This window comes from Calidris pugnax, unplaced genomic scaffold (genome assembly GCF_001431845.1).
Source record: "Calidris pugnax isolate Ruff unplaced genomic scaffold, ASM143184v1 scaffold355, whole genome shotgun sequence".
NCBI classification, from domain to species: domain Eukaryota; kingdom Metazoa; phylum Chordata; class Aves; order Charadriiformes; family Scolopacidae; genus Calidris; species Calidris pugnax.
In genome coordinates this window covers 73,538-91,707 of record NW_015091108.1, presented here as the reverse complement: position 1 = coordinate 91,707, position 18,170 = coordinate 73,538, and the positions used below count along the sequence as shown (strand labels likewise).

The following is an 18,170-nucleotide window of genomic DNA, read 5'->3' as shown; positions in this document are numbered from 1 at the left end:
CTCACCCTCAGGCTCAGAGACACCTTCTTGGGGAGCACAAAGGGAAAATGGCTTTTTCTTGTGCTGGTGGTAACAAAGAGGAGAGAAAATCCCCAATTCCTTGAATTTATTGCCCGTGTGGATGTTGGCTGCAGCGCAGGGGAAATGGTGGTGAATTGGTTCCCCCGTGACCGACAGCTGAGACCCATCCAAGAAATTCCCTATAAGCGGAATTCTTAAATAAGAGAGTACTTAAATCTCTCATTTTTAAATTAGAGATTTGAAAGTTCTGATTGGGTCTTCAATACGAGTATGTGCGTTCATGTAAATTTAATTTCCTGGCTAAGCAGTTGCCCAGATCTTCAGATTTCTAGAAGAGAAGGGAATAGAAAGAAACAGTTTGTGGTTTCCAGTCCAGGCTCTGCCATTGAGCTGTGACCGTGCGGGTCTTCTGATAAACAATTCAGTTCTGGGCTCACAGGATCCGGTCCTTTCACTGCTATTTAGCACTGCATATAGTCTACCTAAGACTGCCATTGAGCTGTGACCGTGCGGGTCTTCGCATAAACCAGTTCAGTTGTGGGCTCACAGGATCCGGTCCTTTCCCTGCTATTTAGCACTGGATATAGTCTACCTAAGGGGTATTTTTGTTATTTATTAAGATACTTAATTTGTAGACATGAACCTCTATTAATTCACCTCATTAAGAGAGACCTTGAGGTTGGCTTCTCAGTCGCTATCAATTTTTAAGCCATTTCTTATTCAGGTGAAGCTCCGTCCAAATAAATTAGTCCTTTTCTTAGGAGTCCAGAAATTAAAGAGTATAAAACAAAATAAAGGAGGACCTTGGGAGCCTGGACAAGGTATCGGGGAGGAGCAGCACCATTTAGTGATTACACTGCGGTTGTTATTTCAGCAACACTTTGTCCTGAAAGAGACCCGAGTTGCTTTTCTGGTATTAATTTGGTGTTAATCGCATCGTTAGGAGAAAGCATCTTGATGGTTTGCTGCACGCTTCTGATAGCTTACCAGGTAATTAGTTGAGCTCATCTTGGACTTAATTCATAACTCATCAGCCGTCTCTCGGTGCAGTCGGAGGATCCTGGTCAGAGCTGGAGGGGTTGGATGGAAGCAACACGCCTCGGACTCTGCTGCAGGACAGACCTGGCCACTTGGTGCCATAATCCTTGATTTCTCTGCTCTTTGTGAAATGGGGGATTTTTGCCTTTCGGCCGATCGTAAGAGGAATTGTGTGTTATACCCCAGTCTCTCAGGTCGCCTGTGACACTGCCCAGCTGCTTTTCACGTTAAAACAGCTTGTTAAGATCCTTCCAGGAGAAGGAAACCGTACAGATAAACTGTCCCTTGATGCTGTTGGTACTTTTCCACGATGACCGGGGGGTGGCACAGGGCTCAGCAGTTGGCTGGGGGTTCTGGCTGGGTCAGAGCAAGCCAGGCAAACCACTCTCTGCCCCCTTTTGTCCTAAAGCTCTATAGAAATAAAACTCCACAAAGAGCTAAAAATTGTCATTACTTTTGTGCATTTTCATTCCCAGTTATTCCAACCCATCTCTTGCAATAAGTTCTGTTTGTGGCCTCAGCAGGGATGAGAGTGGTGAGAACCCAGGGGAGGCTGTGGATATCATCTCTTGCAATAAGTTCTGTTTGTGGCCTCGGCAGGGATGAGAGTGGTGAGAACCCAGGAAAGGCTGTGGATATTGTCTACCTAGACTTTTGAAAAGCATTTGACACTGTTCCCCATAGAATTCTGATGGAAAAACTGGCTGCTCGTGGCCTGGATGGGCTCACAACCTGCTGGGTCAAGCACTGGATGGATGGACAGTCCCAAAGAGTGGTGGTCAGTGCAGTGTTTGTGGCCTCAGCAGGGATGAGAGTGGTGAGAACCCAGGGGAGGCTGTGGATATCGTCTACCTAGACTTTTGAAAAGCATTTGACACTGTTCCCCATAGAATTCTGATGGAAAAACTGGCTGCTCGTGGCCTGGATGGGCTCACAACCTGCTGGGTCAAGCACTGGCTGGATGGACAGGCCCAAAGAGTGGTGGTCAATGGAGATAAATCCAGCTGGTGGTCGGTCACAAGTGGTGTTCCTCAAGGCTCAGTGTTGGGGCCATTAGTGTTTAACATCTTCATTGATGATTTTGATAAGGACGCAGAGTGTATCATCAATAAGTTCGCAGATGACACCAAGTTAAGCAGAAGTGTTGATCTGTATGAGGATAGGGAAGCTCTACGTGTTGATCTGCATGAGGATAGGGAAGCTCTGCAGACTTAGGCAGATTGGATGGATGGACCAACATTAATGGGATGAGCTTCAACAAGGCCAAGTACCAGGTCCTGCACTTGGGCCACACCAACCTCCTGCATCCCTACAGGTTTGGGGAAGTGTGGCTGGAGCTGCCTGGTGGAAAAGGACCTGGGGGTTCTAGTTGACAAGCGGCTGAATACGAGCCAGCAGTGTGCCCAGGGGGGCAAGAAAGCCAATGGCATCCTGGCTTGTATCAAAAATAGTGTGACCAGCAGAAGTAGGGAGGTGATTGTCCCCCTAGCATCAGGTGGGGCCACACCTTGAGCATTGTGTCCAGTTTTGAACACCTCAACACAAGAGAGATCTGGAGGTGCTGGAGCGAGTGCAGAGGAGGGCAACGAAGCTGGTGAAGACCCTGGAGAATAAATCTTATGGAGAGCGATTGAAGGAGCTGGGACTGTTTAGTTGGAGGAAGAGGAGGCTGAGGGGAGACCTCATCGCTCTCTACAGCTACTTGAAAGGACACTGTAGAGAGGTTGGTGCTGGTCTCTTCTCCCAGGTAATTAGCAATAGAACAAGAGGGAATGGCTTCAGGCTGCAACAGGGTGGGTTGAGACTGGACATCAGGAAACAATTTTTCACCATCATCCTCTACAACTACTTGAAAGGACACTGTAGAGAGGTTGGTGCTGGTCTCTTCTCCCAGGTAATTAGTGACAGAACAAGAGGGAACGGCTTCAGGCTGCACCAGGGTAGGTTTAGGCTGGACATCAGGAAAAAATTCTTCACAGAAAGAGTGGTCAGAGACTGGAATAGGCTGCCCAGGGAGGTGGTTGAGTCGTTAAACACATCCCTGGATGTGTTGAAGAGTCGTTTAGATGTGGTGTGGGGGATATGGTGTAGGGGAGGACTTTGTAGAGTAGGGGAGATGGTTGGACTCGATGATCCCAAGGGTCTTTTCCAACCTGAATGATTCTATGAATCTATGGACCCAGAGACCTGAAGCCGGTGATCAGGAAATCAAGAAATAATAGCAAAACCATAACAGGTTGGATAAAGACAAAGCAGGACTGGTTGGCATCAAGGCAGCATCTTATACAGACGTTTTCCTTCAGATAAAACTGTGCTGGCCTTTGGGGCCTGAGGGCTCACCCTGGCTGCTGAGAGGGTCCCTGTTCTCCTTCCTGACTTCCTAAAGCGTGGGCAGCAGAGTCAGTCCTGGCTCCAGGCTGTCAGGGGCTGCTTTTCCTCCTGCTGAAATGGCTCTAGGTTTATATTTTCATTTACATCAGGCAAGGTCCTCTGCACTGTGGTTCTGCCCAGAAAGCCCTCTGAAAAAAAAAAAAATGGGTGAAAAGTTGTAATTCTCAGAGCGTGGCTCGTGGTTGTGTGTTTTCTCTTGGTTCCCACCGTTATCTCCGGCGTGGGTTGGTAAAGACTCCGTGTTTTCATGTTTTCAAAGGATATTTTTGTTCCACACGGTGCTCTCCTTGGCTCAACAGTTATTGATGCCTTTTGCACAAAACCAGCTGCTTTCACTTCTGCATTTTCACCAGAAACCGGGAATCGACCCCATTTCATCATATCGCACGAGAGAGTGAAAGTCAGAGTTAAAAACAAGGTGATGTGGGTTAAAATTGGAATTAGTGGTTGGCTCCGTGTGTGGCTGCTGCTGGGGTTGCCTCTATCCCCCCATTGTGTATGTTCCTGTAATGCCATGTATATTCCCCTCCTTCAAAATTATAATAAATTAAAATTTCCCAGGCAGCTGTGACTGGATCCCTTTGGATTTACTGGAGATGGGTCTCGGAGGGTTTTGTTACCTATGGATCTCAGGAACCTTCTCTCCTTATAGAGCAGTGGAAGCCCCTGGACCCGGAGGGGAAGAAACAGTACGACAGGGAATTCCTCCTGGATTTCCAGTTCATGCCTGCCTGCATCCAAAAGCCGGAGGGGCTGCCTCCCATAAGCGACGTGGTTCTCGACAAGGTGAGAGGAGAGCCGATAAAACAGGTACGTGTGGGGTTTTTAAATATAAATAAATACAAATAAAGCTGCTTTATTCCTTGCCCATTTCAATGCAGGCTTTTGTTGGGAAGGGGAAATAATTTGGGTGATGTCACATCACTAAATTCTTCAAACAGAGGCACTGGCACCTAATGAAGGTGCACAAATGATTTAAAAACAAGCATTTTTAATGGTTTCTGCTGGATTAAGTTATACTGGGTTGTTACTAAAACTGAAAGTGATACAGCTGTGAAGACACAAGGATAGAAGCAAAGCCAGACTGAACGGGGAGGCGGTGTCTTTCCTTAGATCAATTCTGCGGTTACAAAGCGGAGGCTGCTTTTTGGGCAAACTCTTTGTTTCGGTCTGAAGTGTCAGTGTTTATGAGCTGAGCTGATACAAGATCTTTAAACCCTCGACTCTCAGAAAGTTTTGTGATTTTTGTCCAGCCTCATTACAGCTGTGATTTTCTCCACTGGATTTCTGCGCTTATTGAAATACTTGTTATTTCTGAAGTGCTGACACCAAGACCTTATTCTCCAGCTCGGTCAGAACTCTGTAGTTCATTGATTTTGATGTGACCGCTACAGACTCTCCAGATTCAAGCACAGATGAGGACGTTGGGGATTCTCATGTGCAGAAACATTTCCACTTGTAATTTCATACCCAGAAAACGTGAAATTATTTTGTCCCAAAATTATTTCATCCACTTACTAGTTTTCTGTGGTTGCTTCTGGTTGTTGTGGCTGCGTTGGAGCTTCCTCTGCTCGGTCGCCCGTCTGTCTCGTTAACACAAAAGACATTTGTTTGAGGGAAGGTGGCAGTTTTATGATCCTGAACCACAACTATCACATTCATTTTGCAGAGGACGGGCCCGTGTTGCCATAATTTTACCCTCCATAAGTCACGCTCAGCCTTGAAATGTTTCTGAACTTTCCCCAATTTCCTCAGCACTCACCTGCGGAAGGCGGGATTTAAATTAAATGCGTATTTTTAGTGTAAGTGTGGATACATAAAACTTGCATAGCTTGTTAAAAGCATTAATTTGGATATGAAATATGAATATTATGGTTTAGCAGAGGTTGTCTGTAGACTTTGCATGATCTTTGGGAGCCGCAGCAGCCGCTGAAGGGACCCGGTCTGTCTGTTGTGCTCCACGATGCAGGTCAATCAGCCCAAATTGCCGCTGAGAACTCTGGACCCTCGGATTCTGCCTCGAGGACCAGACTTCACGCCAGCCTTCGCTGATTTTGGGAGGCAGACCTCTGGTGGAAGAAACGTAGCTGGAAGTGTGAGTTTACCCCAACTTGCTAATTTAAAAAAACTGGCCTTAAACACCGATGAAGTCCATCCTCACGCTTTTGGGGCCTCTTCCGATGCTGCGGTGGTTCTGGTTTTGTCAGGATGGCTGCGAGGGGGATGTTTTCTTGGCTGTCAAAATGTAGGCAAATTAGAAAAAACGTTGCGGCCGTTTTTAACTGGTACGTATTGGTCTTAAACGGGTTCGAGCTCCTTCCCCATTCCCCGTGGTTGTGGAAACGTGTTTCCGCGCTGAGGACCTGGTGCTCACGCGTGTGTGAACACACATTTCTGCTCCAGCAGCCCGGCGTGGGTGTGTGTCAGCACAGGAGGCTGCTCTGTAAAAGGTGCCAGCAGGGCAAACTGATTTTACTAACCCAAAAAACCCTGAATATACACAGCGCCCGTGTATGTTCTTGCTTTCTCTGTGCTTCCACTCGTTGCTTTGCCTTGGTCACTTCCTTCCTTGTTTTCCTGCCTTTTCCTCTGCTTTTCTTTCACTTTCTCTTCTCTTCCCCTCTGTCTGGCTTTGCCCAAACTCCGAAATCCCTCTCTGGATTCTTCCTCCATGCCTTTGCTGGCTGTTTTTCTCGGGGTGGAGGTGCCCCCAGACAGCCACAGTCTCCTCTAGGTGCGATCATTGATTTTTTTTTTCATCTTATCTATTAAGATACATCCAGTGTATACATCCAGATATATCTAATGACGTAGCCATCGTTTATCTTTCAAAACTGCTGGTTTCAGAAGAGTTCACTGAATAACCTTGACTTCCAAGTTGCACAGACGTCCCGGAGGCTCGGAGCCAAAACCTGGCGTTTTTGAGTTGATGTGACATTTCTGGTCTGAGAGCGGTCTCGTGGCCTGGGTTTTGGGGCAGCACAAGCCGTGTCTTGGTGTAGCTTCGGTGCCGCGGTTTCTCTCGAGGCACCACCCGGTCCCGAAACCTCGACGCTGTTTGAGGTCGACGTCGCTTCCCATATTTAGGACTTGCAGGTTGTACTCGGGGGCCTCCTCTCCTGTCGTGCGCCGAACGTCCCCAAAACCTCTCGGCGTCCCGGTAACGTCCCTGTCGCTCTTTCTCTTTCCGCAGGCCTGCAAAGTGCAGAGCAACCCTGGATTGCCCTCCCTGGCTCGGTGCGGGTCCCCAGCATGCCCTCTCTTGGTCTCGCCTCACCCCCCATTGAGGAACCTGCCGATAGGGGTAAGCCAAATCCCCCCTTTTCCCCACCCAAGTCTTTGCACCTTTTTGTAGAGTCGTCTTTTTCCCCTCGCGCCCACTGTTGATAAAGAACGACTGGCAGGAAACTTTACAAAAAGGTGCAACGGTGTTTTTTTTAAAAAAAAATAAAATAAAAAAATAAAAAAAATAAAAAAAAAAAGAAACAAGACTTGCATTGTACCCCTCTAGGCAGTCTTCAGTGGTGGGTGGGACATCACCAGCTGAGGGCATGCTGGGACGTTGGCCTGAGCGGGATCCGCGAGGGGTCTGCACTTTGCAGACCTGTGGAAAGGGGGAGAAAAGGTAAGTCCCGCTTACCCCGTTCATTTGGAGCATTCAGCACATAACATACATCTTACATTTGCGCCTGCCCGGAGTAGCAGCCTTCCTTTGCGGATTATTTTTTTGTTCTGGAGGAGGGTTGGAAAGGGAGCCTTGTTTCCCGAGCCCTGCTGGCCTGTGAGGGCGGCGGCGAGAGGATGAGAGAGGGTTTTCAGCCCCGAGCAAAATCAGACGTTCTCTTCTCCTAAAGCATGGCAAAACTCTGCGTGTTCGCTCCCCGTCCACTCGCTCATTCCACCTCCCCACAGGCCATGCCCATAAATCATTAAACCCCACTGCCTCTTCCTCGCCCTCCCAATAACGCCCGGCAGCTCGGCGCTAACAAGCTTTCGGCACGTTGAGAATCTTTTCTTTTGCTTCCTTGGCTTTTGTCTTTATTTCCTTCTTTGCGCTTAAACGTGTTGTATTGGCTGCTTTCAGAACTAACAAGTTTCACACCAAACAGCACCAGGGGTGTAATTACGCAGGAACGAAATGCAGCTGATAAAGGTTTTTTGATGTAGAGGAGAACTTCTGTGAGCGTGGTGGGAAACGAGAGGCAAACACAAAATAGGGCTGGAGAGGACGGGTCCGTCCCCACGCTCCAAGGCAGGGTCTGCTTTTATCCTTCCTGAGGGGGGACAGAGACTCAAGTTGCCCCAAATCTTGTGCTTCCCGGGAAGGCAGAGTCTCTCCTGGCGTCTCAGCACAATTTCTCCTTCTGCGTTTGCAGCCTGTTGTAGAGGGAGAAGCAGCTCTTTAATTTCCTGGATGGTTTTTAAGGCGTTACCATGACGTGTGTCCCGGGAGCGGGTTGTGTAGGGGAGCACCCGGTCGTGCCGTGTTCCTGGAGTTCTTGGCTCCTCTGCAGGAGGATTGTCCCTCTTTCTTCCCACTTTCCTTTTTGCCCCCTCTTCACCCAGGAGACAGGTGGCTCAGATGAACGTAGTGACATCTGTAAGCACTGCTCCGTGCCTTTGGTGGAAAATATTATTTCAGTGCAAGCTGTAGCGCTGCAACGGCAGGTGCTGCAGGACCATTGCTATTTACTTGGACGGGGTTGCAAAAAGGAGGCCAGGCACAAGCTCAAGCACCACTTTAACTTGCTGCCATGTCAATTTGGAACCCAAAACCCCCAGATTTTTTCCTGTTATAACTTTGACCCAAGTGTTATCTTAGTACATGGTCAAAGGAGGCTTCTCTCCACTGCTTTCCAAAGATAACCAAACAGCTTGAATCAAGCTTATTCACAGATATTAAAAAAAATAATACAATCTTAAAGAAAGTCTTTGTTTTATTAATGTGCTTGAGTGCCTGGTCTGGAAGGCAGGCGGGTTTGAGGAGGCTGTGAGGTGTGACATGTTCAGGAGGTGCAGGAGCATTCCCTGCATCCGTCAGTTCCGCGAGGGAAACGGTCACCCCCTCGGGGAGCCAGCGCTTCGCCTGTGGTGGACCCGTGACGTGTCTCTTCTCGTCGGCTTTGCCCGTGTTCCTGGGGAAAATGAGCCCAAATGCTCTGATTTCAGGACCCGCTGTGGTTCCTGAGCTTTCCCTGGGCTGTGTGTGGTGAGGCCTCGGGCGCGTGGCTGAAACTGGTTGGTTTTCTGTTGGGTTATTGTCTGGTTTTGAAGCTGGAGGGAGGTTTCTTCTTTCCACGGTCATACGTTTGCAGCGTGGGTAGAACCTGGGCAGCAAAAATTGTGTGAAATGGCATAAAAAGAAGAGGTGATGTCCTGACACGGGGCTGCGAAGCTGCATCGTGCTGGTGTTGGCCAGGGCTCTGGGTGGGAGCGGAGAGGGGTCGTCGGAAGGGATTGACAACTGTTTTCAGAAGGTGTCCCAAGACACAAGAGCATGGCGAAGGCTCCCCCTTCTCGCTGTCTCCTCCCACTGTTGGTTTCTTGGGGCGGTCGACTCGTGCAGTTGTGTTGTCACAGTCACAGCTTGTGCCCACAAAGGTTTGAAGGATGTGATGGGTTATTTCTGTGCGTGAGGGTGGGATCTGAGGGGAGGGCTCTGGAGGTGGTGGGGCAGGACGGGAACACGCTGCACCGCACAGCCCTCTGCCTGGCATCGCCTCGGCCCCCGGAGCGTGAGGCCGTTGTCTTCTGACAACATCCTACTCAAGGTCGTTGTCTTCTGACAACATCCTACTCGAGGTCGTTGTCCTCTGACAACATCCCATTCTGTTGCCGTTATCACGTAACGAAGCCCAAAGGAGAACTCCAGCAGTGATGGTGATTGTGTTCATATGGATTCATCGGTGGCACACACTCACGTCATCGAAGCCAAGTGGTTCAAATGACAGATGCAAGCTCCTGCCTTTAAGAAGGGTTGTTGCTTTTGTTAAATTGTGCAAAGTAAGGGTTTGGGGCTGATACATGGCATGAGGAGCACCAGGAAAGAGCCTCTGCTCCTGTATCCAGTGAAGCTGGTGGAATAACTGAGGTGGTTTTGCCTCTGATGCTCGTTGAATCCCTTTGTCAAACAAAGGAATGTGTTAAGAGATCCATCTTTCCCCTGGAGGCTGCCTGTGGCCCCCTGAGGGGATCCATTACTGCTGTGGAGAGTAACGGGGTTTGATAATGGAGTTTTGTGGCTGCGCTAATTTTTACATTGAGGTTGGACTTTTCTAATAAATGAGTTCATAAATATGAAGGAGCACAGGGGAAGAATAACCTGCCAGCAACATGTGGTACCTTTAGTCCTTAATCGGAAGCTCCCAGATGATGAAGAGGGAGTTTGGGGGTGTCTCGTGCCCCATCACTTGTACAACTGATGGAAAACTCCCCAGATTTGTCAGTTTTCATACCTGATTTGGGCTGGAAGAGCGTCACGTTGTACAGGATCACAGGGAAGCGCTTGATTCTGGTTTCAGACAAAGTACCATGTTTCTCTTTCTACTTTGAGGCTACAAAGGGTTTGACCCACATCTGTTGGGATGTGTATTTCTGCAGTGCAGGAGCAGCACTGATGCTCCATTCACTGTGTTTTATATAATCCCTGTCTCAAAATGGCTCTGTTCGGAGCAGCCTCCAGTAAAACTTCATATTTTTGGCAGAGCAGCTAATTTATCGTTGTCTAATTGCTTGGGGATGGCGTGTTCATAGTCCTTACACCTGTAAGGGCTGATTGAATCCGTAAATACGCCGTTGCTCTGGTGTCAGGTTTGCTCTCCTGGCTTTCCAGAGGCTGTTTTGGCCCGTCGGGGTCAGTCCTGCAGCGCTTAAGCCGTGGCCAGAGCATCGCCGATGCCTGCAGGCAGTGGCCATCCCGGATCTGTTTCGGGAAAAGCTGCCCAAGAGGAACATGTTGGGTGTCTTTGTGTTCCCTGTGACCAGCCCGGCCCGCAGCGCTGGGTCGGAGGGACCCCCAAAGTCCTAGAAGTTGCTGGTGGTCGGCCTTGCCGTCAGCGGGTGTTGGCGTGCGCCCTGGAGCGGTTTATCACCATGCGAGTTGAAAAAGGGGATATAACAAGGCATGTTTTTGTCCTAGTTGTTGAATGTTGGACCGAGGAGATCTCAGCCAGGCCAGAGGAGAGAGCCCAGGAAGATCATCACCGTGTGCGTGAAGGAGGACGTCCACCTGAAGAAGGCGGAGAACGCCTGGAAGCCCAGCCTGAAGAGAGAAAACCAAACGGAGGACCCGGAAAATGTCAAAACCCAGGTGAGAGCTTTAGCAAGCTCTTCGGAGCAGAGCAGCCTGTAGCAGAGGAGGGATGTAATTTGCCTTCTCTGCTGTGTAAGACAGTAAAAAAGGGCAATGAATTCCAGTCTGAATCACGGCTTTCCCCACCTTGATTATTTTCTTTCATGTGTTTATTCTTAATCTGGAGTTTAAATGGCAATCCTGAATGTTAAGCGAGTCTAAACAGGGAACACCAGACAACCTACTACCTCTCTTCCAGGATTGTTTTTCTGTTGCTATTTCACTAGAATATTTCTGTCTCCGTTCTAAAGCAAACAACCTCAAACCTTCAGCACAGAACTTGCTTTTCATCCCCTTTTAGGCTGCGTTTCTGCCCTGAACCTCGGCAGGACTGAGGTTCCTCTGTCCGTGTGTCGTGCCCAGCCCAACAGCGCCGTCTCTGAAGCTTTCTCTGTGTCTCTCTGCTCCGTGGGGCGGCCGCTCTGGGTGGAGGTGTCTGCCCGGTGGTCAGACTTGTAATTTATTGGATGAGTTGGGATGGTTTTGAAGGACACTGGAATTCTGTTCTTGGGGCTGCCGGCAGCGTTGTTGACCTCATTATCATTCCAGTTAGGAGGAAAAAAAAGTGCTTTAAAGTAAATATAGAAGTTGATTACCACGAGCTGAGGGATAAGGTGGCCACTCCCTGTTCATTTATATCTCATGGCTAAATTGATATCAAGAATATTTCAGTTGGGTGACAGCAAGGGCTTTGTGCTTCAGTCGTTCTTGGAAAAGGCAGTTGGGTGTTTCCAAAAATCTTTGATCTTTGGTCGCCAGTTGCTGAGTTAGAGCTGGAGCTGGGCTGTGCACAAACGTGTGTCTGTGTGTAAGTCAGCTTCCTAGAAGCTCTCTAGGACGTCTCCTCTGTTCACCCTTTGAGCTCGTTCCTGAAGTTTTCCTGTCCTTCAGGAGCTGTTCCGCAAGGTACGAAGCATCTTGAACAAGCTGACGCCCCAGATGTTCAACCAGCTGATGAAGCAAGTGACAGACCTGACGGTAGATACGGAGGAGAGGCTGAAAGGAGTCATCGACCTGGTCTTCGAGAAGGCTATCGATGAGCCCAGCTTCTCGGTGGCGTACGCCAACATGTGCAGGTGTCTTGTAACGGTAAGAGCCACCAAAGTCAGGTGGGAATCTCCTCTGCAGGGGTGAATGTTCTGCACGTTGTACCATCCACTGATTGGCAGTAATACAAACGTGGCAAGAGCAGAGTTAGATGTTAGTTTCTGAACGTAAATGAAGATAATTTCCGTGAGGGATTTCTTCTCCATCCATCAGCTGTGCTTGCAGTGATGTGGTGTTTGGAGCTGAGGACACCGAGCACTTGGCTCTGCCTGGTCACACCATGCAATGAGTCACATTTGGGAAGTCCCATTTCTCTCTCTCTCATTTCAAAGGAGAGCCCAAGGTGCCGAGTCAGGCTTGGGACAGCTAGTTTTGAGATGGGGAATTTAGGACAAAATAACCCCTTTCTCCCCCTGATTCTTCATGATATAGAATCATAGAATGGTTCGGGTTGGAAGGGACCTTAAAGCCCCCCAAGTGCCACCCCCTGCCCTGGGCAGGGACACCTCCCACCACACCAGGTTGCTCCAAGCCCCCTCCAACCTGCCCTTGAACCCCTCCAGGGATGGAGCAGCCACAGCTTCTCTGGCCAACCTGGGCCAGGCTCTCACCACCCTCACACCAAACAAGTTCTTCCCCACAGCTCAGCTCCATCTCCCCTCTTTCAGGGTCAAACCCTTCCCCCTCCTCCTAGGGCTCCCCTCCCTGATCCAGAGTCCCTCCCCATCTCTCCTGGAGCCCCTTGAGGGACTGGAAGGGGCTCTGAGGTCTCCCTGGAGCCTTCTCTTCTCCAGGCTGAACCCCCCAACTCTCTCACCCCCCCCTCCCAGCAGAGGGGCTCCAGCCCTGGGATCAATGTGGTGAAGGAGCACGGCTCCAGAGCCCTCAGCACATAACAGAGTGATTTTAAGGAGCGTGTCTTTTAAAGGATCCCATGAATGGAAATGTAATCTGTCTGGGGGCGGGGGTGGTGTCAGCCAAGTTTTGAGTGCGACTTTACATATGAAATGTAAAACTCCGCTGGAAATCATGACGTGAGGCTGGGCTGTCAGAGCCCTGCAGACCTGCCTTGCTGAATATGAAGTGCTCAATAAAATGTAATGGATGGCTCGTAGGAAACCTCTCGTGTGTAGAGTTCAGCCCTATTTCTGCTGATGGTTTTCTTCCTGCTCCTGCAGCTGAAGGTGCCCATGGCAGACAAACCTGGGAGCACCGTCAATTTCCGCAAGTTGCTGTTAAATCGCTGCCAGAAGGAGTTTGAGAAGGACAAGGCTGACGACGACGTCTTTGAAAAGAAGCAGAAAGAACTTGAAGCTGCTACCACTGTAAGTGGTATTTTTTTTTTCCCCCATAAATTCGCAGAGCTCACTCTGAAAATTTCTCTTTTGAAGATGGCAGTCCATTGCGGGGGATTTTGGAGTTGAGAGTTTCATTCCAACACTGTGACTGAGTATAATAAAAAAAAATTCACCTTGATTAGCGGGTTTTACCAGCTTCTGTTTGGTTTTTAGGAGAAAAAAGAGTAAACAGGGATAACGGCAACTATAAACATTAAACTGGATCTTTTGAAGGGTTCTGTGCTCTGCAAACGTGGGTTTTTAGAGCTGTTTTTCCATTTTACAGCCGGAGGAGAAGACGCGGCTCCATGACGAGCTGGAAGAGGCCAAGGACAAAGCCCGACGGAGATCCATTGGGAATATAAAATTCATTGGCGAGCTTTTCAAACTGAAGATGCTGACGGAGGCCATCATGCACGACTGCGTGGTGAAGCTGCTGAAGAACCACGACGAGGAGTCTCTCGAGTGCCTTTGCCGCCTGCTGACTACCATTGGCAAGGACCTGGACTTTGAGAAGGCCAAGGTAGGGCAGGACCAGGGGTGGGAGATGAGTGTTTCTGGGCAGGGATGGAAAAATGGGTGTGGGGTGTTTTTATGTGAGGATTTATTTGTTCTTCAAGAATTTCTGTTACAGCATGAGGAAATCATCCGCTCTTTTGTGGGTGTTTCATCACGACCTGGCCCCGCTCCCTTCCCTAATAGTTTCTGTATCGTTTTCAACTGTGTTCTCCACTCCCTGCTTAATTCCAAATATTTCATCCACGCAACCACTCTGAAAGCACTCAACATGTCCAATGGGTTTCTTTTTCCAAATAGAATTCACCTCTCATCTCCAGTTCCTAACGAGTTGTTTCTTTACCATTGAAGGTTTGTGTTACCCTCTGGATGTATTATTTGGGTTAAACCTAAAAAAAGCCTCATTAACTGGCCTGAAGCCCCACCTGAACCTTGGTGGATGTATTTATTTTGTGTCATCACCTCCAGCTATGCTGGAATGAAGCAGCTGTTCTGCGACTGCAGTGCTCCAGCCTCCTCCTCCCGATTTTTCCAGCCAATGTATATGTAGCACGGAGCGTTGCGCACTCCGTGAGCTTCTCTTGGCACAGACAATCTGCTTCTCCTTCGCAAAAGCCGGGCTTGGGATGAAAAAGCATTCGAGGGTTTTGCCAGAAATCAGTGGGATTCAGCTCTGGAAACAAACTGAGCTAATTGTTTTCAGCTGCTCGGGGCAGGGAGTTCCCTTGCAGTGCCCTGGGCTCTTGCAGGGATCACAACAGATCAGTCCCAATCCTTACAGGGAAACGGTTTTCCAAACTGTTTCGTGGAGCATTGACCAAAACAGGCCAGTTTAGCAGTAATCCCCCAGGCTGAATACCCTGTGCTGGGAACACAACGGCGCGTGCGTTACTGATGCAGGTTTGGAAGCGCCAGAAGCAGGGATTAAATTTCTCCACGTGCTTCGGGAAGAAAACAGGGTCTGACTTCTGAGGAGTAGCTGAGGTCATGCTGGATGGGTCCGGGATGGAAAAGCCATGGTTTGGCTTTTCTTTATTACATGGAAAGACTTTAAAAGCCATCGGTTTGGTGGCACTGGCAGGTTCCCAGCACAGAGCGGGCACACAGCCGGGGAACGCTCACAGATGTCTCACCTGTGGTGAGAAGCTGCCCCTGTCCTGTCTTTGTGATTTGTTATTTCTATCAAGATTGAGTGAGAATCCTTTATATATTTTCTATTAATGGAGTAGACGTTTTATTACATGCTTTTATTCAAGCTGAAGTGTTAGTTGTAATTAAAGCTTCTGGACAAAGGCCATTTCAAATATTTTCCCCGTCATTCCTGACTTTGGAAACGTTTGCTCTCAGAACTCAAACTTTCCAAGGCAGGTCCAGAACCAAATTTTAATGGGGTTTTTTCTTGTTTGTTTAAGGGTTTACCTAGTTTTTAGTGAAGGGACTGGGAAAAGTTTCATAAAACTGCCCTGAAACTTTTTGTTTAAAACAGCCAGAGCCCACATTTTGGGGGAAAAGGCTTTTTAGAGCCTGGCGAGTCAAATTTAGACTAAAGGAGGATTCTTTAATTATACTATTTTCATGTCTTAGTGCAAACTGATTTGGGTTCCATCACATCACAACTGTTTGGATGAAAAGGAGTTTGGGGGATTTCATGTTACAGCTAAGCCCGTTGAACAGCTTCTTGCTGAGAGACATGGTGCTTCTGCCCTCACTTCTCTTGCCTGGCCCTGGCTGAGACGGTTCAGGGAGGTAAAGCATCAAAACCACCTTTGCAGGGTTAGTTTTGTGCCCATTTAATTTCCTGAGCCAGTTTTTGTCAGGCTGAAGTGAGCATCCACAGCACACATGCTGATAGGAAAGGGAGGAGGTCAGAGCAGGACTCCCTTTAGATCAGCTGAGCTCTACTACGGGAAAAAAAAACACATTGATTTTTTTTTTAATTGATGGGAAGTTTGTTATATACGTGTAGAGGGTGAATTTTGCCCAGAGAAGCTGTGGCTGCCCCATCCCTGGAGGGGTTCAAGGGCAGGTTGGAGGGGGCTTGGAGGGACCTGGTGTGGTGGGAGGTGTCCCTGCCCAGGGCAGGGGGTTGGAACTGTATGATCTTTAAGGTCCCTTCCAACCCGAACCATTTAATGATTTGATTATCTGAGTAATGAAAAATGCAGAGAAAGCGTGTGCTAAACAGAGGAGGTACCCACAGAACTGTACCTCATTTCCTGCACATCCCACACTGAGCACTGACATCCAGCTGTGGGGGGTACGAGACCCAGCACTCGCTTCTCCAGTGGCAAACCTGGGTCCCCAGCTGTGTTTCTGGCCCCAAAGCGCTGTAATGCAGACCCCGCTGAGGGAATATTTTCATTTTCTTCCAAAATGTAATGATGACGATGTTTTCTCTTGCGTAGCCTCGCATGGACCAGTATTTTAATCAGATGGAGAAGATTGTGAAGGAGAGGAAAACATCGTCAAGGATTCGGTTCATGCTTCAGGATGTAATAGACCTCAGGCTGGTAGGTACCAACGCGAGTAATTAACAGAGTATCTTCCCTTTCCGGGCTGGAAGAGCCCTTGCATGGAGCAGGGATTTACAGTATTTCCAGCAGTGAGGTGTTAGGGTGAGATCTGTGTCCCTTATCTCAAAAGTCTGGCTGTTTAAAGATAAGAAATCTCTCCATTTTTGCCTTAAGGAAGGCCAAAATTGATTGACACATCGTTTTGGTTGTGCTTAAAGTTAGGTGTGTCCCCACAGCAGCTTCTGGTGGCGTGGGTCCAGCCCCATGGCCACAGACAGGCCCAAGCTCTTGTCACAGGAGAGGTTTTGGGTGTTTTTCCCCCACGGCATCCCCTGTGCCTGTGTCAGTCCCACTGCTCTGCTCTCTTCCTTTCCGTGAGCTCTGGGTGTAACTATTCCCTTCCAGGAGTTGTGCTGACGGGCCCGAAGCTGTTGTGTACCCCACAAGCACAACCAGGCACCTCCCAGTTGTTTACTGGCCATATTGGGCAGAGAAAGGCAAACGGAGTTTGTACTTGGTCAGAATGTGACGGTGGTGGGTCCACACTGAGCTCCAAAAACACCAGGCAGGAGATAACCTGGTGTAGACAGTGCAGGCAGGGACCCCCCCATGTTGTAATTAAGCAGTGGTTTTGAACAAAGCCACGTCATTAGAGCTGGGGTCTGGTACAGCCAGGGGTGTCTCTACACCGTGCAGTTAAAGGTGTGACTGACAAACCTCCCCAAACACCTGTAATTTCACCCAGGGGGGTGGTGAGCGTGGCTTTAGCAGCGCTGGTCTCGAAACGGCACCATCAAGTCCTGAGCAGGTTTTACTCATCCCTCAAACAGCTGTTTTGAGGCGAGTTTGGGGTTTTGTGGAGGCTGAGGTCACCGTTCTGACCGCAGGGTGCACAAAGAGATTCCCCCCAACGTTCTAATGAGGTGGTGGCAGGATGAGGAGAGAGCCTGGTTCCTGCGGGGCCGGGTGGCTCTGCGCAGCCTGTGGTTGAACAGACACATCAAGCAGTGGAAGTGTTGTGTGGAGTGACAGCTCCACCTCTCTCTGCAGGATTCCTGTCTCAGCCATCACCATCCCTGGAGCGGCGAAGCACCGTCTCCAGATACAACGCAGTTATTTCTTCCTTCTTTATTTTCAAGGTTTCATTTTTTAACTCAAGCTCGGAGGAAGGGCTCCGACAAACAGTGTCAGTAATGAACGGATTGAGAGTGACAGCAGCCTCCCTCTAGCCCTTTCTCTCCTGAACCTAGAAAATCTAGGAAGCTGGGAATGTGCAGGATGTGACCCAGCACCACAAAATCTTCCACGGTGCCCTGGGGAGCAGCCCCTCTGACACCCCAGGAGGGTGGGAGGATTCGGCCGCGTTCAGTGTTCAAAATACTCCATTTATGGTGTTTTCCTGGAAATCTTCTCTGAGCACATGTTTGCTTCTTTTCCTAGTGCAACTGGGTTTCACGGAGAGCAGACCAGGGCCCAAAGACCATCGAGCAGATTCATAAAGAAGCCAAGATTGAAGAGCAAGAAGAACAGAGGAAGGTCCAACAACTCATGACCAAAGAGAAGAGGAGACCGGGTAAAGTAAAAGCCGTGTTGGCTGCTCATTTCACTCGTTTCACATCCAGTGGCCACAGTCACAATCCCACATGAAAGGAAAAAGTCTGTTTTTTCCTAAGTGTAATGAGCAAAGGGAATTGGGGCCTGATTATGGCTGAGGCTGGAGAAGGAACAGACTTGCCAGGGGTTGGTTGTATGGATTTTTTGGGGGCAAATCCCTTGGGTAAAAATAAACAATCACAGGCCAAAAGCGCTTTGGTTTTGCGTTCATGCAAACCATGTTTGATTTTGTAACAGGCTGCCAGAAATCTGTTAAAACAAGTTGCTGCCATCCATTCTTGCGTACGGCAGCGTCTAATTTCAAGAGAATAGCATCTAATTTCGAGAGTAACCACGTTGTCT

The 18,170-nt window shown here is 48.9% G+C and overlaps 1 protein-coding gene across 1 annotated transcript in view; it reads left to right on the top strand.

Annotated features, from left to right (window-relative positions):
- The window catches only part of EIF4G3 (eukaryotic translation initiation factor 4 gamma, 3), a 118,047-nt gene that overhangs the window by 77,717 nt on the left and 22,160 nt on the right, over positions 1–18,170 (top strand). The window contains 9 exon segments of the mRNA XM_014958028.1: positions 4,103–4,260; positions 5,420–5,545; positions 6,644–6,754; positions 10,589–10,759; positions 11,693–11,890; positions 13,027–13,173; positions 13,472–13,708; positions 16,107–16,211; positions 17,655–17,787. Coding sequence (XP_014813514.1) covers positions 4,103–4,260; positions 5,420–5,545; positions 6,644–6,754; positions 10,589–10,759; positions 11,693–11,890; positions 13,027–13,173; positions 13,472–13,708; positions 16,107–16,211; positions 17,655–17,787 — 1,386 coding nt within the window.